The sequence below is a fragment of the Echiichthys vipera genome (assembly GCF_963691815.1).
Source record: "Echiichthys vipera genome assembly, chromosome: 19".
In the NCBI taxonomy this organism is placed as follows: Eukaryota; Metazoa; Chordata; class Actinopteri; order Perciformes; family Trachinidae; genus Echiichthys; species Echiichthys vipera.
Genome location: NC_139844.1, coordinates 23,560,770 through 23,585,727, shown reverse-complemented (window position 1 = coordinate 23,585,727; position 24,958 = coordinate 23,560,770). Strand labels below are relative to the sequence as shown.

Genomic DNA, 24,958 nt, shown 5'->3' with positions numbered 1-24,958 from the left:
GGGTCGGGGGGGGGCTGGAGCCGATCCCAGCTGACATTGGGCGTGAGGCGGGGTCCACCCTGGACAGGACGCCAGTCTATCACAGGACACATAGAGACGAACAGAGACAGACAACCATTCACACCTACGGGTGATTTAGAGTCATCAATGAACCGAACACCTGCACGTCTTTGGACTGTGGGAGGAAACCGGAGAACCCGGAGAGAACCCACGCAGACACGGGGAGAACATGCAAACTCCACACAGAAGGGACCCAGCCGGGATTCGAACCAGGAACTCTCTCACTGTGAGGTGACAGTGCTGACCACCACTAAAAGAGATGGTATTATTTCATAATCCAAGGATAGGAAATTCAAAAAATGCATAATCGAAAATCTTTTATTGTGGGATTTTTTAAGCACAACCTTGAAAACACAACATTAAAATTTAAGCACCTGCACGAACCAACCTGGCAACCCCACTGCTGGACTTCTTTTTTGTTGTTGCAACTACGATCTTGAGACACATGGAGCTGTTCTGCTCATTCTACAGATTCAACCTTTAAAACAATATCTTCTGATAATAATAATAATAACAATAACAATAACAATAACAATAATAATAATAATAATAATAATAATAATAGAACACACTTTAGAGACTTTCATCCATCGTCGCTCTCCTTCAGTTTCTCACTCTGAGAAAAAAACTAAAGAATAAAAACAAAGTAAATCACAAACGAAACTCTTTTCTCACAGGATTCAAACATGAAAAGCATGAATGACTCACGTGTTTCTGAGTTTCACCGTTTCTCTGACGGCGTCACCACAACCGGAAGTTCAGCGTCACAACAACAACAGAAGAAGAAAACGGTGCCCTTCAAAATAAAAGCAGAACAGGTGACACTGTAGGACTTCAGTGTCACCTGTGAGCACATGAAACAAGACTGGAAAGAATTTGGATTCATCAGACATTTGCATTTGAACAGTAACTATCATTTGAATTAAGAATATTGTTTGAAGTCTCATTTGTTGAAATTAGGTCAGAATTAGGAGGAAAAGGGTTCAAAGGTCAAACGGGTGGATTTGAAACACAGTAAAGTGGGTTTAACGGGAGCGTGTCGGTGTAAAGGGGACGTCAGTTCGGGAAACCAGACTTCTGAAACAACGTCCGGGGACATTTTTCAGTTCAGAGACGTAAAAAAAACCTCCGAAACATAAAAAACTAACACATGACGCGGCCCTTTCCCTTCATAAAGCAGTTTATCTCAACTTATATCTCCTTAAATGCAAATGAATCGATTAACAATGAGTTAGTTTTCCTGCAGAGATCAAGAACAGCCATGAAACCAGCTGAGGTAAACACACACTTCATCCAAACCAGAGGATTTTCACCAGACTTGGGGAAGAGTTAGAGATGAAAACGTCAAAGTTCGTGTTGAAGGAGTTCCTCTGGTTCATGGTTTTAGAGAAGATCTGGTTTCAAGTTTCCCCGTCTTCACCAGAGTCGAACTAAACTGCTTCACAAGCTGGTCACCGGCGTGTACGACAGCACTTAAACCAACAGACAGTCTCTATAAAAGAGCCCTAAAGACTCTGGATACAAAACCCTTCTCATGCCACATCTGCAAGACTCTTAATAAACACACTTTTTTAAGTTTCCATCATTTTAAAACATTTAGATTTTGCATGTTGTGTGTATAAAAGTCTACACGGTCTCGCTCCACCACCACCACTGACTGAACTCATACAGAAAAGGACTCTGGAGGGTCTGAGCACCAGGGCTTGTGTCAGAGGAGACTGTGAGATCCCCCACAGGCGCACTGCGTTTGGGAAGAGTGTGTCGTCTGTTGTAGGGGGGGGGGAGAAACCTGGAACAGTCTTCCCTCCACAATAAGAGCACGCCCACATGTTCCTCTTTTAAAGCTCAACTCAAAAAGTGGCTTAAATCAAATCAACAGTCCGACCACTGACTCGACTGTGTCATATTGCACATGAGTGTGCACCCCTGTGTGGGTCTGGGGTCCTCCTGAGTGTGTCATGTGTTGTGAAGTGTGTCTTGTCTCTTCTATTTGTATTTGTTCTATTTTATTATCAGAGACTACGGATGCAAATCAGCATCTCTGCTATAATCCGGCACTTTTACAGTGATATGTTATTGTTCATTAATGTGCACTGACCCTAACACATAAAGGATTGATTGGACATAAATCACAGACGACCCATTTAGAACAGACGACTTCTTAAACTTCTGGTTCATCCTGCTGCTGTTGGAATATGATTGTGCAGATTGTTCATCTTTAATTATTTGAACCGTGCTGACGCCACTGGAGGAAGTGAAAACCAGGGACATTTCAGGTGCAGGTCACTGGAAACACCCTCACATCTGTGCGTTTATGGTTCAAATGGTTCAGATATTTGATCCTACGCACATGAAACAAAATGACAATGATCACGCAGATACGTAATTAGCTAAACTCGTTTACTTCCACCCCTGACAGTGGAATCCTTTAGCAACAACACCAAAGATAAAGATGCACATTTAATAATAATACACTTTATTTCTAAAGAGTTTGTTCACAGCTTCTTAGAACTGGATTTAGAAACAGAGCCTAGAGCAGTTTAGCTCCTTATTCAGAGCATCAGGGAAAAGGGAGAAATCTGTGCTGGGCCTCATTCACTCCCATGCATGTGGCTCAGAGTCCAGTTCAGTAAACAGTCTCTGGGTCCGTCTCTGTCCTCTCACGCAGCAGCACTGTCGTTGTTATGTGACGCCGCGGGGTCAGAGGTCGGAGGTGGGGCCATGACGCCGTCCTTTAACAAAGTCTGAGCTTTCACCGTCCAGACCACAACGCCATGGGGGGCGAGTTTATTTGTACAGCACAATTCAACAAAAAAGGTAAAAAGGTACAATAACATATGAAAGATGGGTACAGTTACAGAAGTTACCGTGCAGTTCACTGAAAATCAGAAAAGTCAGTTCAGTCTGGATTAAAGGAACTCAGAGTTGCAGTGTTCTGGGAGTTTGTTCCAGGTCCGGGGAGCGTCTCCGTGTGGACGGGCCCTTCCACCCTAAAGCTCTCTCCTTCTGTTACGTCTGATACTGAGTAATGACACATCTCACAGTCTCATTTATTTATGAACTCTTTTTGGTGAACTATTAAATAAAAAACACTAAAAAGTCAATGAAATATAAAAAAGTCAACTCAAGACGATTAAGAAAAGGCTTTAAAGGGTCTAAAATGTTCCGCTCACATTATTATGTCTTTATGTCTGATTTATTTATTTAAATTTTACTGTATTAAATTTCAAACACAGCTAATCTGAAGAAGCTCTGAAGGACAAATCTGTGCATTCATGAAGAATAGACTTAAATAAATGTGACAAAGACTTAAACAGCTGTATGATCTGTCCGTGCTGTTGCTCTTTATACAGTCGTGTGCAGAATCCTCATTAAGTAACACAAGAGGGAGAAAAACAACAATAAAGGTTGACATTAACTTTTATTTAAATGTTTTCCTTTGGATCATTCGTCCACAGACCTGGTTAGGTTTGTCTTGTCCACGCGTCCGTCCCTCTGTCCCCTCAGCCCGGCCAGGTAGACCTGAGGCTTGGGCACGTTGCTCTCAGCGTCTCTCTTGCTCTGACAGGCGGCGTCCTTGGGCAGCCAGGTCTGCGTGGCGTTCTCCCGTCTCATGTGGCTCAGATCGGTCTGCACTGAGAGCGTCACTTTGGTCAGGAGGTCAGCCTGGAACCACGCCATTCAAAAACAGCTGGTGAGTTTCTGTGACGCTCAAAAGTGTCGATAAATAAAAGAGTTTTACACAGAGAACGGTGAAGTCTGGCTCACCAGTTTGATGGCTTTCCTCCGCAGCTCCCACTCGTTCCACTCGTATGACTTGGCGATGTTTGTCTCCAGTGGGTGGAGGTCCGTCTGTGTGCCGCTCTCACATTTGGTGATGGGCTTCACCAATAAACTCTCTCCTGGCTGCATCTGCAAACGCACGAGGCAACAACCAGGACCCGATTAAGCTCCCAGCTGTCATCATGGTCTCATTGGTCGAGCTTTTGAAAGGTCAAAGTTCAGCTGATTTGAACTTTGAGAGGAAATTTGAGCGGAGCACGCAGCTACATTGGTGCTAACGCCGCTACATTGGTGCTAACGCCGCTATATTGTTGCTAACGCAGCTACATTGGTGCTAACGCCGCTGCATTGGTGCTAACGCCGCTGCATTGGTGCTAACGTCGCTACATTGGTGCTAACGCAGCTACATTGGTGCTAACGCTGCTGCATTGGTGCTAACACCTCTACATTGGTGCTCACGCCGCTACATTGGTGCTAACGCCGCTACATTGGTGCTAACACCTCTACATTGGTGCTAACATCTCTACATTGGTGCTAAGGCCGCTACATTGGTGCTAACGCCTCTACATTGGGGCTAACGCCTCTACATTGGGGCTAACGCCTCTACATTGGGGCTAACGCCTCTACATTGGGGCTAACGCCTACTGCACAGTAAATGAACTGCCAGAGCAAAGCGTTTTAACTGCGGATCGTGTGACGGGGCCTTCCGTGTGGAGGAGGCTGCTCACCTCGGGGTAAGGACTGACGCAGGAAAACTGCTGGTGGAGTTTGAGCAGCTGAATGAGTTCAGGGGCCTGCTTGGCTTTCTCTGCCACCTCTGCGATGAAGTCGTCCGGACTGGAGGCAAATTTTAAGGCGGCTTCTTTGGACCTGAAAACATAAAGCTTCTCCTTGTGTTTAAGGACTCCGATGTGTGGATTACCTGCAACACAAGAATCAAAGATGCCAAAGTGAACGCACTTCAGGCACAGCAGCAAGACTAAGGATGCTTATCAAACACATCTTATATAAGGAGAAAGAGCCAGGAGGAGGCTCTGACAGCAGGCTGGAACATGCTGAGGCCTTTGCACATATGCCCGAGGAACATCCAATTACCTTTGCTGACATCACACAGGTGTGAAAGTACCTGGGAGTAGAAGCCCGTCTCTGGTCACCAGCGTGTAGCCACAGACTCCGTTGTACTGCAGCAGCAGCTCATTGAAACTGGCTGTTGTTTCCGGCAGGAGCCACTCCTGCGTCTTCATCTCAGCCGGAACAACTCGCTCATCTGAACGGCGTAAAGAAGGAAACACGACCGCATATGAGCTCAGCGATTACATCAGCTTGGTTCAGACATTTCCCTCTCTGGAGTCCAGTTTTGTAAGACTTGCTTTAGAGCGCGGGTGCCCCCGGTCCTGGAGCCACCGTCCTGCATGTATTAGGTTTCTCTCTGCTCTGACACACCTGAGTCTGATGTGCTCATTATCAAGCATCTGAAGCTCATCACAGTTTTGAAAATCTTTAGCCTCAGGTGTGTTAGAGAAGCTTGACACATGCAGGACAGTGGCCCTCCAGGACCGGGGCCCCCCTGCTTCAGAGGCTGACGTACCTGAGGACTCGGCCATTCTCTGTTCGTCCGTCTTCACCTCTGACGTCTCCAGCAGGCTGTCCAAATAAGCCTCAGGAAACACCTCGGCCTGGGACGCGATGAAGGGCTGCAGGTTGTGCATGATGTTACTAAGGATGTTCAGCAGCTCAGCCTCGTCCCGAAGTCCGGACCACAGCTTTGACAGGGACTTGAACAGTGGCTGAAAGACAAAGATGGGGCTGTGAAAGGTTCATTTAACGAGACACAACCACAGCAGCAGGGACCAGGAGACTTACGAACACTCTGGCAGTGGGTACAGCCGTCCTCGACTGCACAACGTCTTTCAGCAGCTTCATCTGTGACGAGAGCTCAGTCTGCAGGATCTCCACATGCTTGGCACAGGAACACGCGTCAGCCTGGGGTCGAAGGGAAAGCACCGTACATCACATTCTAATAGAGTAAACCTGGAGACTATTATGTGTTTGTTTTTTATAAATACGAGTGGCACCCTTGTTTTGGTGGGGACCGTTAACACAGACGCACCATAGAGGCTTCTAGTTTTGCCGTGTGTGCGTGGCCTCGTCCTTGAACCTGACCTGTGAGTAAAATAAAGTCTTTCCCGTCGTCACGGTGACTTTCAAGAAGAAGTATTCAGCCCCTTTTACGCCCACGGCCCCCGCACGCTACCACAGACTGTATAAAGAACAGACGTAGCGTCTCCGTCAGGTCCGTTCTCGAACTTGATCCAGTCGTCCTCGCCTACAGTGGTCTCCATCTTGTCAGACTTTGACTCCGCCTCATTTCCTCTGACCAAAAAAAGGGCATGTATGTGACGTTGGGGGGAGGGGCGTACGTCCATCTGGCTGACGTTTACCTCCGAGGAGAAGTGAGGGCCAGAGGCTAGCTGTCACTCAAGAGGCCACGCCCCTAATTATTCATAAACTTTAACCTCCAATAAAATAATAACTAGCCCCTCCCCCTCAGTGTTGTCATGGAGATCTGAGCTAAACACACATACTAGAATGTTCCTTTGTCCTTAAACAGGTTTAATGATGCTGTGTAAACGGCCTGTTTAACATGGGGCTCAATGAGAAACTGCTCTGTTATGAAACCTGCCCCTAGTGGACACTCAGAGAACTGACGCTGACCGAGCTTCCTGATTAGACCACACACACTGACACACACACTGACACACACCGTGGTGTTGTGCTGCCTCACCAGTAACGCTTTGAGGAACACTTCATGCTGCCTGACGTTGTAAAGAGCCTGTTTGAGCCGGACGACGTCGCACTCTCCGGGCTGTGCGTCAGGGTCCGTCAGCCGCTCCAGCACCGCCGAGTATCTCCACGCCAGAGCCTGCGACGCACTCAGCTCCTTCTCTATCAGTTCACCGGTGACTGGGAGCGCTTCAGTCAGACTTTGGGGCACTGCAGAGAGAAAGTACAAGGAACGACCGTGACTACAGAGCACAGGGAGACGGATTAACCAGTCTGAAGTCTTTGGTTGAATAAACATGAACACACAAGGTCAAATTCAAGCTTTTCCAGAACCTCACAGCTGTGGTAAATTATTATTTCACTTTATTATCATATTGAAAGAGATGGTGTTACGCTATAAACAACTAGAATTGTGTTTTTTAATAACAGAAGGATAAAAATGTGATGAAATTCCTCTTCTATCGCTGTATGTTGTGAAAGACGTGCAGATCATTAAACACAACATTAAAATTCAAGCACCTGAAGTTCATTAATGTTGAATTAATGAAAGAATTATAAGTTCTTAATATTATTCTTTCTCCTTTTTACTGTTTAGGCAACAAACTTACTTGGTTCACTAAAGAATGGCATTTTATTATTGGTATTATTATTTATTTACAGTATTTTCCACATCATAAGGCGCATAGAACAGACGCTACAGTGGAGGCTGGGGTTACGTTCTGCATCCATTAGATGGAGCTGCTCTAAAGGGAACGAATATTAAAAACTAACTGTAAAAAAGCAAATACAATACATTTAACCAACATAAGTGGACACAATCAAACGCCAGATGATAGAAGTCAGTCAGTCAGTCAGTCAGTCATGTTAAAAGTGGAAAATAGCACAAGTGTTGCCATTGTTGGTTCTCAATGAGCAGTTTCTTAACATTAAATGAGATGAAATTAATATGAAACATCGCTTTACGTGCTTTTTGCCACATTACATCTTGTTTTTTTTCCTGTAGATGAAAGATGGCGGGAGGAGAATGAAGTACCGTATTTTCCACATTATAAGGAGCATAGAACAGACGCTACAGTGGAGGCTGGGGTCACGTTCTGCATCCATTAGATGGAGCTGCGCTAAAGGGAACTTTAACAAAACAGTCAGGGGAGGTCGTCTTGTTGCTTTCTCCACTTCCGCACCATTGATTGGTTCATGTTAAACTCTCTGGCTGCTGCCATTGATTGGTTCATGTTCAACTCTCTGGCTGCTGCTCTATTCCCGTGTTCTACTGCGTGACTAATGGCCTTGAGTGTAAACTCTGCGTCGTAAGCGTGTCTCTTAACAGGAGCCATTTTGGGCTCTTTACACAAACACACACATGGAAATGAAACGGCACGCTTCACGCAGTAGTATATCTCAACATGCACCGCGCGTTACTTCTTCTACGGGGGAAAATAGAGTCGGCGGCTGCTCACCGTAGTTGGAGACCTGTTGTGGCTCAATATTGGTCCATATATAAGGAGCACCGGGTTATAAGGCGCACTGTCGGCTTTGGAGACATTTGAAGGTTTTTACGTGCGACTATAGTGCGGAGAATACGGTATTTTTTTTGACAGTAGAAGACTGCCAATAAATATATTCAGACAAATAAATAAATATAAATATAGTAGACAAACTAAACGAACTGAATGATGAACACAGGGATGCTCAGCTGGACTAAGGCGTTCTTCTGAACCAGCCTCGCTTCACTCAGTCCGTGTCAGTCTTTGACATAAAAAGCCCGTCTTTGTTAAATCTGCTAATATCTTATGTTTGAACAAAGGCACGTTACAGTGTCTGTTTCTGTCAGACGCTGTTTTTATGAGCTGTACTTAGTTCCTGCAGGTCGGCCTCTCCGTCCCCCTTCTTGCTGGCTCTGTTGAAGAGTCGGATCCCCGTGACGACCATGCTGAGCTCAGCCAGCTGCTGCTCCTTGTCCCTCTTTAAAAGCACCATGAAGGCTCCGAGCTCCGTGGGAGGGAAGACGCTCTGCAGCGCCGCTGGGACCAGAGAACAGCAGAGTCAGGCAGGATCCAGAGCTGCTGCACAAGCTTCCTGTGTAAGAGATGACTTTACGTACTGAGCACAAAGCAACACAAGGTTTTAGAGGTAGAGGCTCAAAGTGAGGAGTTCACTAGTTACCTGATTTACCTGAGGCCAGTAGAGTATGTGTGGCCCAGCCAGTGTAATGCTGACACTGCACTTTACTGACTAGTAGACGGGTGTTTTAAGTCATTTCAATACTCAAACACTCTCATTACCCGAGGAACGGGTACTCGAGTACTCTAAGGGCGCACTCACACTGTTCCTCCGCACCGGGCCCAAACAGGTTTTACAGGTAAAGCCTGGTGCGTTTGACCAGTGTGAGTGCAAACCGCTGCGCGCATAACTGCGGCCAGCTGACCGTCCACAGCCCGTTTGGGAGAGGTGGGCTTTAGTAAAGGGGGGGAACAAGGACCCTAAAGCACGGGGCACGGGACGGAGGCACAGTGGGAGGACGCCCTGAGTAAAAAAACACCAAAAGAAACTGAGGTTTGGGGGTTTTTCACTCGCAGCTCACATCATCGTCATCATCATCATCGTCCTGATTCTGTCCCTTTCTGACTAAAACGTGTCGTGGAAATGATAAATTCATATTCTGAATATCACAAACTAAAGTAATGATTAAAGCGAGTCCTCTGGTTCTTTAACGTCCAGATCTACACGTCAGAGCGGTTCCTGTTGATGTGAGTCACCTGCAGACAGAAGCACCTCTCTCTCTTCTCCTCCTCCGTGGACGAGCTCCGTGTTCACGCTTCTGCATCGCTTCAGTTTGGAGCTTTTAAAGTGATGTAAGAGCGAGTGGAGAGGAGAGAGAGGACGCTGTCGGCCTCTACGGACACGGATCAACCTCCCGTTTAGTTTTGTGGAAGGCTTCGGCGAGCGGATCACTTTCATCTGGCCTGAGTACGAGCCGTCGTCACGGCAACGAGGGAGGAGAAACTGCATCACGACAGAGCGGAAACACTGAGGCTGATGTGGAGCACGACAGCAGCTCCTCAGTGCCGTGAGAGGACGGATTCGAACAACGCAGCGGGGTTTTTCCTGCGTATCATGAACAGAGGGCCTCGCTCTGTGAACGCCTACGCAGCACGAATAGTGTCGTCAACAACCAAGACTCGAACCATCGTGCCCGTCCCCACTGACGAGTTCCCCAGAAACCCAAAGAACAGAGTGACACCTGTGGCCTCTCGCACAGCGCTGGCGTCCGTAGGGGAGCTCATGCCCGAGCGCAGCTGGATGTAGGAGATGATTCTCCGGTACAGAGCGTCCAGGTCCTCGCGTGTTCGGGCTCTGCTGTCCGTGATGTCTCTGCTCACGGGACTCAGCCTGGACGCCATCACCCGCTGGACCTCCTCAAGGAACTCACCTGCACAGACACAGTGAGATCAACAGCCCTGAGAGTGGCTGACAGGCGTTTAACCTGACTCCACGCTGAAGACAGTTCTGTATATCAGTCATTTATAAAGACACGTACGTCTGGAGGTGTAGTTCAGATCAAAGTACACCTGCATCTTGATGGTGTCGAGGGACGGGCTGAGCTTCTCCAGCAGTTTATCCAGACACAGCTGAGGAGCGAGGAGAAGGTTTTTAAACACGTGAAGAATTAAAGAGGTCTGACACACGCAGAGAAGAGCTGAAGTGGGGATCTAAGGTTTAGTGACTGAAGCCGTGACACACAGGAAGTGGAGTCACAGGATGTGACGTCAGTGACGTACAAGACTAAAGGAGCAGGACAGAGAAATAAACATGAACCTAGAACTCAAGTATCTGAGTAAATGTGCTTCATCACTCTCCACCTCTGGTTCCTCACCTGCTGCAGTCTCTGGACGTCTGCTTTGGTGAGAGTTCGATCCACGTTGAACCCGTTTCTCGGGTCCAGAACCACAGATTTCACCTGAGACAGCAAACAACGTTTATGCTCCTAGAGGACACTTTAGCACACGTTTATGCTCCTAGAGTTCACTTTAGCACACGTTTATGCTCCTAGAGGACACTTTAGCACACGTTTATGCTCCTAGAGGACACTTTAGCACACGTTTATGCTCCTAGAGGACACTTTAACACACGTTTATGCTCCTAGAGGACACTTTAGCACACGTTTAGGCTCCTAGAGAACACTTTAACACACGTTTATGCTCCTAGAGGACACTTTCACACACGTTTAGGCTCCTAGAGAACACTTTAACACACGTTTATGCTCCTAGAGGACACTTTAGCACACGTTTATGCTCCTAGAGGACACTTTAACACACGTTTAGACTCCTAGAGGACACTTTAACACACGTTTATGCTCCACACTTTAACACACGTTTATGCTCCTAGAGGACACTTTAGCACACGTGTATGCTCCTAGAGGACACTTTAACACACGTTTATGCTCCTAGAGGACACTTTAGCACACGTTTATGCTCCTAGAGGACACTTTAACACACGTTTAGACTCCTAGAGGACACTTTAACACACGTTTATGCTCCTAGAGAACACTTTAACACACGTTTATGCTCCTAGAGGACACTTTAACACACGTTTATGCTCCTAGAGGACACTTTAGCACACGTTTATGCTCCTAGAGGACACTTTAACACACGTTTATGCTCCTAGAGGACACTTTAGCACACGTTTATGCTCCTAGAGGACACATTAACACACGTTTATGCTCCTAGAGGACTCTTTAGCACACGTTTATGCTCCTAGAGGACACTTTAACACACGTTTATGCTCCTAGAGGACACTTTAGCACACGTTTATGCTCCTAGAGGACACTTTAGCACACGTTTATGCTCCTAGAGGACACTTTAACACACGTTTATGCTCCTAGAGGACACTTTAGCACACGTTTAGGCTCCTAGAGGACACTTTAGCACACGTTTATGCTCCTAGAGGACACTTTAGCACACGTTTATGCTCCTAGAGGACACTTTAGCACACGTTTATGCTCCTAGAGGACACTTTAACACACGTTTATGCTCCTAGAGGACACTTTAACACACATTAACGGTAGTTATTAACGGCAGTTATTAGCGTTAGCTCGACAGGTGCCGCCGGTAACTCACCGTGAACGCCACCAGCGTGTCCGTGACCGCATGTCCTCTCCCCGCACACTCCCGCACTATTTCACCGATAATGTTCCTAATCACGCTTTCTGCGTGAGCGCGAGACATTTCTACCGACGGGAGTTTCGTATCTGACCGTTAGCTCACGGTAAAGTTCACCGTGTCCACCGACAGCCTGTTGGTTACCGGTTGTCATGGTTACACTTGTTACAGATGTAGTAATGCCGGTGTCCGGCAGAGGGCGCTGTTAAACCTGATATATTTTATTATTATTTTAATTATTTTATTTTATTTATTTCGGTTAAAAAAATGAATCATTTCACATAATAAAAAATTTAAGATCAGCAACAAATTAAAATGAAATAATCCAGAATATCAGCGATAAAAAAATCCATTAAAAAATACAATAAATAATAAATAAATAAAAAATAAAAAACAACTCTCCTCTAAATTAATGAATAAAAAATAACTTTCCTGTAAATAATCAAATAACTTTACTCTAAATTAATAAAAAAATAAATAGAAATTCCTCCAAATGAATGAATAAAAAATAAAACAACTTAACTCTAAATAAATAACATAAAAAAGTAACTAAATTAATAAAAAATAAAAACTTTCCTCTTAAATAAAAAACAACTTTCCTCTAAATTAATAAAAATGAAAACAACTTTCCACTAAATTAATACAAAAAATAAAAAACAACTTTCCTCTAAATGAATAAATGAATTCCTCTAAATGGACGTGTAACTTGTTTCTGCAGAACAATAAAAAGACATGACCCAAAAGAATGAGGACAAAGATATTTATTAAAACAGACGTGACGTCACATGTTCAGGGTGAAAGTGAACTTTGTGACTGTGATGAGCTCGTTTAACGGTTCAGACAGAAAGAGTCACATTTAGGGGTTTCCACCTGAGCTGAACCTCAGGATCGAGCATCGCTTTAAAGAGGCACTGCACACAACATGCACACACACACACACACAAGAGTCCATGCAACACAAAAACAAGCATCAGAAGAGTCCATGCAACACACAACATGCACACACACACACACACAAGAGTCCATGCAACACAAAGGACAAGCATCAGAAGAGTCCATGCAACACGAAAACAAGCATTAAAGGGAGAACCTGCAGAAAAACAAAGGGTTGGCAAAGGATCTGCTCAGCATCCATGGGTTTGAGAGAAAAGCGGGACTTTTGGCACCATGGCAACAACTCTCCCAGAAATAAACACTGCTCTGCACGTTTGAACATAATAATAATAAAAATCACACGCTTTAGAAAAAACAAGACACTGCACTCAAATAGAAAATCACCTTCAGACAAACTGAACCTGCAGCAGTTTTATTAATGTAACATCTGCTTATTCAGCAGACTCTAAACCCATGATCACCGCACCGGTATAGTCCCGCACCGGTATCGTACTGCACCGGTACCGCACCGGTATCGTACTGCACCGGTATCACACCGCACCGGTATCGTACTGCACCGGTACCGCAACGGTATCGTACTGCACCGCTATCACACCGCACCGGTATCGTACTGCACCGGTATCGTACAGCAGTGGTATCGTATGGCACTGGTACCGTAGTGCACCGGTATCGTAGCGCACCGGCATCTTACCGCTCCGGTATCGTACAGCAGCGGTATCGTAGTGCACCGGCATCTTACTGCACCGGTACCGTAGCGCATCGGTATCGTACAGCAGCGGTATCCTACCATAGCGCACCAGTATCGTATCACAGCGGTATCGTGCCGCACCGGTACCGTAGTGCACCAGTATCGTATCGTAACGCACCGGTATCGTACCGTAGTGCACCGGTATCGTATCGTAACGCACCGGTATCGTACCGTAGTGCACCGGTATCGTATTGTAACGCACCGGTACCGTAGTGCACCAGTATCGTATCGTAACGCACCGGTACCGTAGTGCACCGGTATCGTATTGTAACGCACCGGTATCGTACCGTAGTGCACCAGTATCGTATCGTAACGCGCCGGTATCGTACCGCACCGGTATCGTACCGCACTGGTATCGTGCGGCACAGCTCTTCCATGGACTCGACTTCACAGAAACGTCACCAACCAAACGTCGACTCACGTCGCGGAGGATCAGCACGAGGGAAACGACCTTCAGCAACACGAGACTCTTCCTCACCGTTTCCTCCTCAACACGTCACACGACCCAGAATCAACCCTCAGGAACATTTCAACATTTAGGACTTTAAAAACAAAATAATCTGAATATTACTGTTAGAAAAACACACTTTAACAACAAAGGGGGGAGAAAAGTAACATGAAGAGGGGGTAAAGTTATTTTATTCTTTATATTATTTTATTCATAAAGTGGTTTTAATAATTTACCTTAAAGAATTGAATTCAGCTTTAAAACCTTTTTAAAAGAATCATAGTTGTGAACTCTGCACAGATGCACTGATCACAGACAGCTTTACTTTAAAAACTGTGGCGTAAACACACCCTTTCATATTAGATTCATATATATTTATATTATAAACACATATAAAGGAGTCAGCACTCTGAGTTCTCTGTACGTCGCTCAGCTGCTTTACACAAAGATGGCGTCAAGAAAAGGAAAGCTTCAGTTCTGCTCCAGGAAACAGAAACTTTAAGGTGAAATTCAGGCGTAAAATCCTCCTCCAGCGTCTTTTTCTGCACTTTAATCATCAAATAACAACTGACGCTAACAGTGATTAGCTCGGGGCAGCACGGTGAAGGCATTCAAAGGTCTTTTTTAACCACTAATGCTGCTCAAAATAACAGCAAACCTCTGCAGCAGCATGAGAAGAGTCCCTACACACACAACAAAGCACCAATGGGCTCCTTCCACTGTAATGGACTTTACTATGAGAGGAGCTGGTACAGGGGCCAGTAGGTAAGTCTTTAAAACACTCTTTAATAAACTCTGGCTTCACTAACTACGCTGATGATGCTTTGTTGTGTGTGTAGGGACTCTTCTCATGCTGCTGCAGAGGTTTGCTGTTATTTTCAGCAGCATTAGTGGTTAAAAAAGACCTTTGAATGCCTTCACCGTGCTGCCCCGAGCTAACCACTGCTAGCGTCAGTTGTTATTTGAGTATTGTTAGTTGAGTATTTGCTGAAAAAGACCCTGGGATGATTTTTAAACGCCAGGATTTAAATTTAAATTCTGGAGACACAGAAACAGATTGAAGACACTGAAGAGGACGATAACATGCACTGGGACCAGCTTGGTCCACGCCACATCGGTGGATCCCAGCAGACGAAGCATGAAGCTGCAGGTGAGGACGAACCCACGGACAGAAACTCAGTACACGAGACAAACACAAGAGTTAGAATGGCTCATACCAATCCATGGCACGGTCAGAGCGGTGTGTGTGTGTGTGTGTGTGTTTAAAGTCCACGCTGGTGCGTCTCAAAAGCACTTCATGAGGGCGATCTGCGAGCCGTACTCCTCGTACTCCTCCTGACTGATCCACGTGGGGCCGAAGGTGGGGAGGCTGGCCAGCACCGCTCCCCCCCTCCACACCGAGAAGTCCCTGTCCTCGGGGCTGGTGACCCGGACGCTCGCCCCCGTGTCGCGGGGAAGCAGCCCTTTGATTTCAGCCTGGAGTCGCTCAGGGAGGCCGGGCAGCAGAGTGTTCCCGCCTTCAGCAAGAGATTCAAGAGCACGGGTCAGTGAAGACCCTCAGATTCACCGGAACAGCACCGAGAGGGGATCAAAGTGTGGACTCTTACCTGACAGCACGATATTTCCCAGAAGGCAGCGCCGCAGGTCGATGTCGGAGCTGAGGATGGACTTGAAGACGCTCTCGTGCATCCCGTAATGGTCCCGTCCGATCAGCTCAGGTTTAAAGAGGATCTCAGGGGCCCTGGATGGAAGTGGACCCGGTTATAAGAGAGTCTGCTCTGCCTCACACGTGCAGCACATGAAGGACGAGGCTCTCTGGATTTAAGGGCGCCCTCCCACTGTGCCTCCGTCCCGTGCCCCGTGCTTTAGGGTCCTTGTCCCCCCCTCCAGGCCCGTTTGTACTCACACTACCTGGGCCTCGGAGAATGCTTCTTGCTGCCTATACGTCATCACGCCGTAACACGTCACACGCATTGATGACGTCATGGCGATGCGTGGCTTTGTTTCCAGATCTTTCCGTAGACCTCAGAGTTTTTGTGCGTCTTGTCGACTGTTTTTGAATCTTTTCATCGACCAAATCTGCAGTAAACACTCCACCTCCGCATCACACCAACGTGAACCTTTCACCGCCATTGTTTGAAATGTCCGCGCATGGTCCCTCCTTCTTTTTTCTATGTCCCAACAGGCGCACAGGAAATGACCTCAGAACCGCCGTAGGCCTCGTGCTCGTACACGTGCGCACGCTCATGCACGTGCAAACATGCTTTGCTAAAGCCCACCTCTCCCAAACGGGCTGTGGACGGCAAGCGTGCCGCTCCTAGACGCGGTACGGTTGCACTCACACTGGTCAAAGGAACCAGACTTTAGCTGTGACACGGGACGGAGGCACAGTGGGAGGGCGCCCTCAGAACGCAGAGAGAGAGTCCTCAGCTGGACGACAAACACACTGAACATGACCCACGACAAAGTCCTGAAACTCATTACAGAGCCCTTTGTTTGGTGTGTTCTACCCTCAGCTAGCCGTCCCCCATGCTAACAGCTGATGCGATGAAAGCAGGACACGTGCAGACCGTTACCTGAACCTCTCTGTGCCGAGTGTGACCGTCTGTCCGTCCGGCATGGTGTAATGCATCTCTCTGCAGGACGCCCCTCGCTGACTCAGCGCCGCCTCATAGTCCACAGCCACGCAGCAGCACTTCTCCTTCATCTCCCTCACGATCTCCACCTCGGCGGTGGTTCGCATGCTCACGCCCTGTTCCTGCAGAAGCTGCAAGCACAGGGACACCAGAACATTTACGCTCAGAGATTTAGAGGTTAACTTGTGGTTCTGCAGGAGACAAAACCTAAGAGTCAAAGAGTCAAAGAGGCCGCGTGTCACCGGGGCAGGTTCAGAAGAAACAGGCAGAAACTTCACCTAAACTCCTCCTCCAGGGTCTGTTTCTGCACTTTAATCCTCAGTAACCATGGAGACAGTTTTTATTAAGGTAGAAATCCAGGAGAGTCGCTAACAGTCGGACGTGGCTAACAGTGGTTAGCTCGGGGCAGCACGGTGAAGGCATTCAAAGGTCTTTTTTAACCACTAATGCTGCTGAAAATAACAGAAAACCTCTGCAGCAGCATGAGAAGAGTCCTGACACACACAACAAAGCGTCATCAGCGTAGTTAGTGAAGCCAGAGTTTATTATTATCGCTTAAATCTAATTGTTTGACGTCATCAATGCGTGTGACGTGTTACGGCTTGATGACGTATAGGCAGCAAGAAGCATTCTCCGAGGCCAAGGTAGTGTGAGTACAAACGGGCCTGGAGGGGGGGACAAGGACCCTAAAGCACGGGGCACGGGACGGAGGCACAGTGGGAGGGCGCCCTAAAAGACTTGTTATGAAGCGAAAGGCGACAGAGGCGGTTTGTTATTTTAAGTCAACCATGTTTGATGTAAAAGCATATCTATGAATAAACTTCAGTTTTGCATAATTATGATGCTGCAGAGCAAAACTTCTCCGTCATGTAAAGTAAAGTAAAGTAAAGTAAAGTGGACGTGATATTCGGTGAGTGAAGCCCGACGTGAACGTGATAACTCTTCTCTCTCTCTCTGTTCCTCGTCTTCATGGACGTGGAAAAGCTTGTGAATACCTTTTTGAGATGCATGGTTACGTCGACACCAGCCAGAGGGAAGCGCTGCACGGCGTGAGGGAGACAGTATCCTTCGAACACGGGGACGCTGTGACTCACCCCGTCTCCAGAGTCAAACACCACACCTGCGAACACAACGAGGATCTGGATCAGAGGAGGAGAAGAACCGCACTTTCACATCTCTCCACCGTGAGGAGTCACATGTTACCAGTGGATCTCCCTGCTGCGTAGAGCGCCAGCACCGCCTGCATCGCCACGTAGGTGCAGGGAACACCGAAGCACTCGAACATGATCTCCACCATGCGTTGGCGGTTCATCAGCGGGTTCATGGCCGCCTCGGTGAGCAGGACAGGGTGGTCGCCTGGATCCACACACAGCTGCTGGAACGTGTGATGCCAGATCTGAAACCACAAACGCTCCGTTTAGAAAGTCGAGTCACATTTACAGCAACAAGCGTCTTCGGTCTGGTTCTTTAAGTCTGTCACAGCTGCACTCAGCGGCGTCAAGGACGGAAAAGGTCAAAGTTCAAGCCCGTCCGAAAAGCCGGTCGTTCCGGAGAAAGACCAATAAAATAACTGGGATGGATTCAGACTGCTCTCTTTGTAAATTTATCCCAAATTTGTGACCTCTTGTGGTCGAACCCCCCCGGTAGGTTATTTGGGGCGGATGCATCAACCTGCCGGATTTTCTTCGAATGGACGCCATTTGTTTTGAGTGGCAGGACCGAGCGGATTACCTGGAGAACGGCGCGGTTTCTGTTCAGGTGCTAGTTAGCGTAGCACGTGTGTGTATACAGGAACACAGTAATCGGAGTGTGACACCTCAGTTTAAAACACCCATTACGGTGGGAGTTATTAAATTAATGTAACTTTTGTTCCTTAATATCTGGTAAAATACCAAAAACAGTCCGACAGAAGGATAAAAGCTTATTGAAGATACTTCTGGCGCGCTGTAGGGAAGCAGGAATACTGAACGCTGGGGAATGAGTTGGTTATGCACCTTAAATAATGTGACATAAAGCGTTCGGACTTCCCACGGCACTTGAAAGCAGCATGAAGTGAAACAGAGCTGCTGTCCTGCTCTTTGCCCTGAGGATGTTTGCGTGTGCCTGTTGCTGTTGTTGTTGACGTCCTGCTCGTTGCTTTCATGAGACCAAAGACACATTTCCACATTGTGGACACTTAATGAAACCAAAGCATAAATGACTGATATCAAACTCAGCGGCTTCAGTGCACGAGCAGAAACACAGCACGGTGTCTGGGTGTTCGTTAAAGCTTTTCATCCTTTTTCATAGAAACACGCAGTGACGTCTCTTCTCGTGTCAGACGCACGCTTCCCTAACTTCCTGTACCTTTTCCATGTCGTCCCAGTTCCGCACGGCGCCGTTCTTTATGGGGTGCTTCAGAGCCAGGACCCCTCTCATGTGCTGGGCCTCGTGTCCGATGTAGATTTCCCTCTCCAGGTTATCGTGCATTATTCCCTGCAAAGACCAGCTTCTGATCATGGAGCCACGTCACTGACAGAAGTGTTTTAACAGAGAACAGGAAGCAGCAGTTTAAGGGTTAGTCCTCACCTCATATTTTGGCGTCCCGATGATTGTTGGGAATATGGTGCTAGGGAGGTCCTGATCTGCAAATCCTGCTTTCATCAGACCCGACCCTGTGTCCAGCACGATGGGGGTCTTGAAATCTGTCAACTGCAACTACATTAAGACAGAAACATGAGTTTTAATGTTGAGGACGGGCACCAGCGTTGGAGAACTCTCCTTATGCTAAATAAAGCAGGAGTGTCGGCACAACCACAAATAAGGAGAACCTCTAAGTTCTCTGTTTGTTTTAGTGTAAAAAAAATACAAAATACATTCTGAAAATTCACATTTACTAAACTATCTTTCTGCAAAACAGTATGAAGCCTCTTATTTAACATGAACCTGACAGAATCCTAAATATTATAAAATATACACTCAGCGGCCACTTTATTAGGTACACCTGTCCACCTGCTCCTTAACGCACATTTGTAATCAGCCAATCACGTGGCAGCAGCTCAGCTCATTCAGGCACGTACGTGTGCGTGCGTGCGTGCGTGCGTGCGTGCGTGCGTGCGTGCGTGCGTGCGTGTGTGCGTCAGGTTTGGGAAGAAGGCTCCTCTGTGAACTGTTGCTTCCTTGTTAAACCCATGAGTCCGCTGGTGCACGGGACACTTATCTGTTTTTATTGGAGCGTATTTTACATTTTGTCCCCCAAACTCTGTGGATCAGTGTGGACGTGACTGCGTGGACATGACAGCGTGGACAGACAGCCTGGACGTGGCGGCGTGGGCGTGGCGGCGTGGGCGTGGCGGCGTGACGGCTTGACGGCACGGGTGTGACAGCGTGGAACTGACAGCGTGGACCTGACAGCGTGGACAGACGCCGTCGGCGTGACAGCGCAGACCTGACAGCGCGGACCTGACAGCGCGGACCTGACAGCGCGGACCTGACAGCGCGGACCTGACAGCGCGGACCTGACAGCGCGGACCTGACAGCGCGGATCTGATAGCGCGGATGTGACAGCGTGGGTGTGACAGCGTAGGTGTGACAGCGTAGGTGTGACAGCGTGGACAGACAGCGTGGACGTGACGTGGGGCGTGACGGCGTGGGCGTGACAGCGTGGATGTGACAGCGTGGATGTGGCAGCGTGGATGTGGCAGCGTGGATGTGACAGCGTGGATGTGACAGCGTGGATGTGACAGCGTGGATGTGACAGCGTGGATGTGACAGCGCGGATGTGGCAGCGTGGATGTGACAGCGTGGATGTGACAGCGTGGATGTGACAGCGCGGATGTGACAGCGCGGATGTGACAGCGCGGATGTGACAGCGCGGATGTCACGGCGTGGGCGTGACAGCGTGGATGTGACAGCGTGGATGTGGCAGCGTGGATGTGACAGCGTGGATGTGACAGCGTGGATGTGACAGCGCGGATGTGACAGCGCGGATGTGACAGCGTGGATGTGACAGCGTGGATTGGATCCTTCGTCATGTCGCCCACCCCCAACCACGACCTGCGTATTGACGTGGCTGGTGTACCTCTCGCGTGTTGACGCTCAGCTGGTTCTGGTTCTGAGTCCCAGCTGAGCCACAGCCTGATGTCCTCATGGCCCAGGAGCTCTGAGCGCCATCAGCCACGTCCTCCTGCTCGTCTCTGCCCCCGGGGTCATCGTCTTTGGCTCTGTGGAGTTAAAGCAACGTCCAAACATCAACCAGCTCAAAAAGAAATGTTTATCAAAAGGTGCAGGGGTGAAGGGGAAGGTTGGCACACAGGGGTAAAAGTTTATTATCATACATATGACTTGTGTTTATCAGGTGTGTGTATAAATGTGTCTGTATGCAGGTCTAAAAATGTCTCGGGTTTGTCTGTGGTTAAATGTGTCTACGGTCTAATTCATACAGTGTGTAAATGATAATACACTGAAATACTATTGATACATAACCGTTATAAACAATGGCACTAATCTCCATTTTGTTTTATGCAGCAAATTGGTTTGTATGTCTAATTGTTTGACTATTTGTCTTTACTTGTTCGGACGAAATAATTGAATACAGATACATACCGCTCCGGAGGCAGCCGGGGGGGCGACGGCTGATGCTGGCGCTCATCTGCAGGAGGTAAAGTCCGGACTTCATCTGCTAGGCATAAGTCCAAGTCCGTCTGCAGCGAGCGTGCAGGAGCCACTGACTCATCTTCTTCTTCAGTGGTAACGTCAGACAGGCGGTCCCATGTCGCTCCACAGGTCTCTGTGAGAGCACGGTTGTTGTTATTGTTGTTGCTGTGTTCCTTCACATTCGGATTGAGAGTCGAGACGAGACGAACGGCTGGAGTCATGTTCTCTGGCAACGCCTCGAGCGGATCGTCCTGTAGACGAACGGCTGGAGTCACGGTCTCTGGCAGCGCCTCGTCCTGTAGACGAACGGCTGGAGTCCCGTTCTCTGGCAGTGCCTCGAGCGCCTCGTCCTGTAGACGACCAGCTGGAGTCCCGTTCTCTGGCAGTGCCTCGAGCGGATCGTCCTGTAGACGACCAGCTGGAGTCCCGTTCTCTGGCAGTGCCTCGAGCGGCTCGTCCTGTAGACGACCAGCTGGAGTCCCGTTCTCTGGCGATGCCTCGAGCGGATCGTCCTGTAGACGAACGGCTGGAGTCCCGTTCTCTGGCGGCGCCTCGAGCGGATCGTCCTGTAGACGAACGACTGGAGTCACGTTCTCTGGTGACGCCTCGAGCGGATCGTCCTGTAGACGAACGGCTGGAGTCCCGTTCTCTGGCGACGCCTCGAGCGGATCGTCCTGTAGACGAACGGCTGGCGTCCCGTTCTCTGGCGGCGCCTCGAGCGGATCGTCCTGTAGACGAACGGCTGGAGTCCAATTCTCTGGCGGCGCCTCGAGCGGCTCGTCCTGTAGACGAACGGCTGGAGTCCAGTTCTCTGGCGACGCCTCGAGCCGCTCGTCCTGTAGACGAATGCCTGGAGTCATGTTCTCTGGCTGCGCCTCGAGCGGATCGTCCTGTAGACGAACGACTGGAGTCCAGTTCTCTGGCGGCGCCTCGAGCGGATCGTCCTGTAGACGAACGGCTGGAGTCCAGTTCTTTGGCAGTTCCTCCAGCGGATCGTCCTGTAGACGAATGCCTGGAGTCCCGTTCTCTGGCGGCGCCTCGAGCGGATCGTCCTGTAGACGAACGGCTGGAGTCCCGTTCTCTGGTGGCGCCTCGAGCAGTTCGTCCTGTAGACGCAGGGCTGGAGTCCCGTTCTCTGGCAGCGCCTCGAGCCACTCGTCCTGTAGACGAACGGCTGGAGTCCCGTTCTTCGCCAGCGCCTCGAGCGGCTCGTCCTGTAGACACATGGCTGGAGTCCAGTTCTCTGGCAGCGCCTCGAGCGACTCGGCCTGTAGACGAACGGCTGGAGTCCAGTTCTCTGGCGGCGCCTCGAGCAGCTTGTCCTGTAGATGAACTGCTGGAGTCACGTTCTCTGGCGGCGCCTCGAGCGGATCGTCCTGTAGACGAACGGCTGGAGTCCAATTCTCTGGCGGCGCCTCGTGCAGATTGTCCTGTAGACGAACGGCTGGAGTCCCGTTCTCTGGCAGCGCCTCGAGCAGCTTGTCCTGTAGATGAACTGCTGGAGTCACGTTCTCTGGCGGCGCCTCGAGCGGATCGTCCTGTAGACGAACGGCTGGAGTCCAATTCTCTGGCGGCGCCTCGTGCAGATTGTCCTGTAGACGAAAGGCTGGAGCCCCGTTCTCTGGCGGCGCCTCGAGCCGCTCGTCCTGTAGATGAACTGCTGGAGTCCCGTTCTCTGGCGGCGCCTCAATTGGATCGTCCTGTAGACGAACGGCTGGAGTTGGGTTCTCTGGCGGCGCCTCGAGATACTCCTCCTGTAGACGAATGGCTGGAGTCGGGTTCTCTGGCAGCGCCTCGATCGGATCATCCTGTAGACGAACGGCTGGAGTCCCGTTCTCTGGCGGCGCCTCGAGTGGCTCGTCCTGTAGACGAACGTAGGGAGTCACGTTCTCTGGCAGCGCTTCGAGCCACTCGTCCCGTAGATCGAGTTGCCCGAGATCTCGGGCGACTGAGGAGTGAGCCAGATTCTGGCGTTCAGCGAGGTCGTCGTTCACAGGAAGTGAAGCCTTTCTTGGCTTCGGCACAGGAGGGAGGCGTGGTTCTCTCCCTGGGTCGAACACTCCATCGTCTGGCCTTGTTTCAGAGGTTACAGAAGCACTTTCATCAGGTCCGTCCGATTCCCTCCCACGGATGCATCCCTGAGGTGTGGTTCCCACTTCTCCAGGAGGTGCCTTCACATCTGGAAGCTGAACAGAGTCTTGTGGCGTAGCCTCTTCGAGAACGTTGTCTTGAGTATTTCCAGTTCTACACGTCTCCTGAGCCTGAGCCTTACTCTGGATCAGAGACGTCGAATGTGCTCTCTGGGATCTCTTATAACTACGTGATAAAAGTTCATCACAGAGGGCTTTATCCTCCTTGTCTTCACTTCTACCCTTCCTCATTATAGAACACTTCACAACCTTTCGAGCTCGGTCCTTGTGCTTCTTCACTTTACGCTCTTCGTCCAAACTCCTCTCGAGCTTCTCCACCTCCCTTTTCTCCTTTTCCAGTTGGAAGCGAAAAGCCTCCGCCTCTTTGCTCAGGCCCAACGGCCCGTTTGCATCTGGAGGTTTGGGTTCCTCTTCTGCGTTTGCTTCGCTCCTTCGGAGCTCGTGGATCTTCAGGTTCTCTTCCACGATCAGCTCATCCAGGACGTGGACTTTCCTCAGCTCCGTCAGCAGGTCCGGCCTGCTGTGAAGTAGATCTGCTGCTGTGGTCGCTGCTCCTTCAGCACTGCGCCGGGTATCCTTAGAAGCCTCAGGTCCACTTTCAGATCTGGTTGATTTGGGTTCACTGAGGTCTGATTCTGCAGGGTCCAGGTAATCCTCAAGGCCAAGAACGCCGGCTTCAGCCAGCTCACTGTAGGACATCTGTAAAAAGGAAGAAAGATTAAGAATAAGCAGATAAAGCATAATAAATAAAACCAACGGGAATCCTATTGATTCTGCCGTCACCTTAGTGAACATTAATGACTCATACCTGACAGGTCTTAGGCTACATCCACACACACACGTCACCTTTCATACACTGGGCATGCTCAAACCAGTGTAAACAGGAAGTAGAAGAAGAACAGCAGTGACAAAAAGTAAATGTGCCACAAATTACACATAAATTATGATTTCTATCAATTTAAATTTGTAAGAACTGAGATACGTTGTTTCTAGCGGCCTCTTTGGCGCAAAGATGTAACTGCAGGGAAGCATCGCTAACATGGCGGAATATTTCCATGTTAGGTCCACACGATGGAAAACTACTTTTTTCTCTGTCCAGGTGCAGCGACTCCAAACGCTGTAGTACCCATGCCAGGCCTGGAGGCGGCGCTGCAACTGCCACAGAAACACACCAACAACGGAGAAGAAGAGACGGGGAGACGCTGTGGAGAATCCAAACACCGGAGAGTTCCTCTCCAAATCCTCCTCCATCCTAGAGACAAACGTGTCCCTGGTTATGGTCTTGGTGGAGTCTGCAGTTAGTGTCCTCACTGAGCAGAGGGGGCTGCTGGGAGCCCCTTCACTCTGCAGTTAGTGTCCTTACTGAGCAGAGGGTGCTGCTGGGAGCCCCTTCACTCTGCAGTTAGTGTCCTCACTGAGCAGAGGGTGCTGCTGGGAGCCCCTTCCCCGTCCCAAAGCACTCCCAGGCGCCACTTTCTCACTATATTCAGAGACTTTTCACAGCTTCTTAGAACTGGATTTAGAAACAGAGCCTAGAGAGCAGTTTAGCTCCTTATTCAGAGCATCAGGGAAAAGGGAGAAATCTGTGCTGGGCCTCATTCAGTCCCATGCATGTGGCTCAGAGTCCAGTTCAGTAAACAGTCTCTGGGTCCGTCTCTGTC

General features: G+C 48.9%; 1 protein-coding gene across 1 annotated transcript; it reads right to left on the bottom strand.

Moving 5' to 3' along the window:
- Window positions 1-3,504: 3,504 nt before the first annotated feature.
- Window positions 3,505-11,852, bottom strand: cfap206 (cilia and flagella associated protein 206; the record flags this gene model as incomplete). The annotated part of the gene is made up of 12 exons (XM_083933756.1): window positions 3,505-3,726; window positions 3,829-3,972; window positions 4,572-4,765; window positions 4,970-5,110; window positions 5,432-5,630; window positions 5,707-5,826; window positions 6,629-6,837; window positions 8,481-8,648; window positions 9,869-10,057; window positions 10,166-10,256; window positions 10,502-10,585; window positions 11,745-11,852. 12 exons carry the CDS (start codon window positions 11,850-11,852, stop codon window positions 3,505-3,507), a joined length of 1,869 nt encoding a protein of 622 aa, XP_083789882.1.
- Window positions 11,853-24,958: the final 13,106 nt, after the last annotated feature.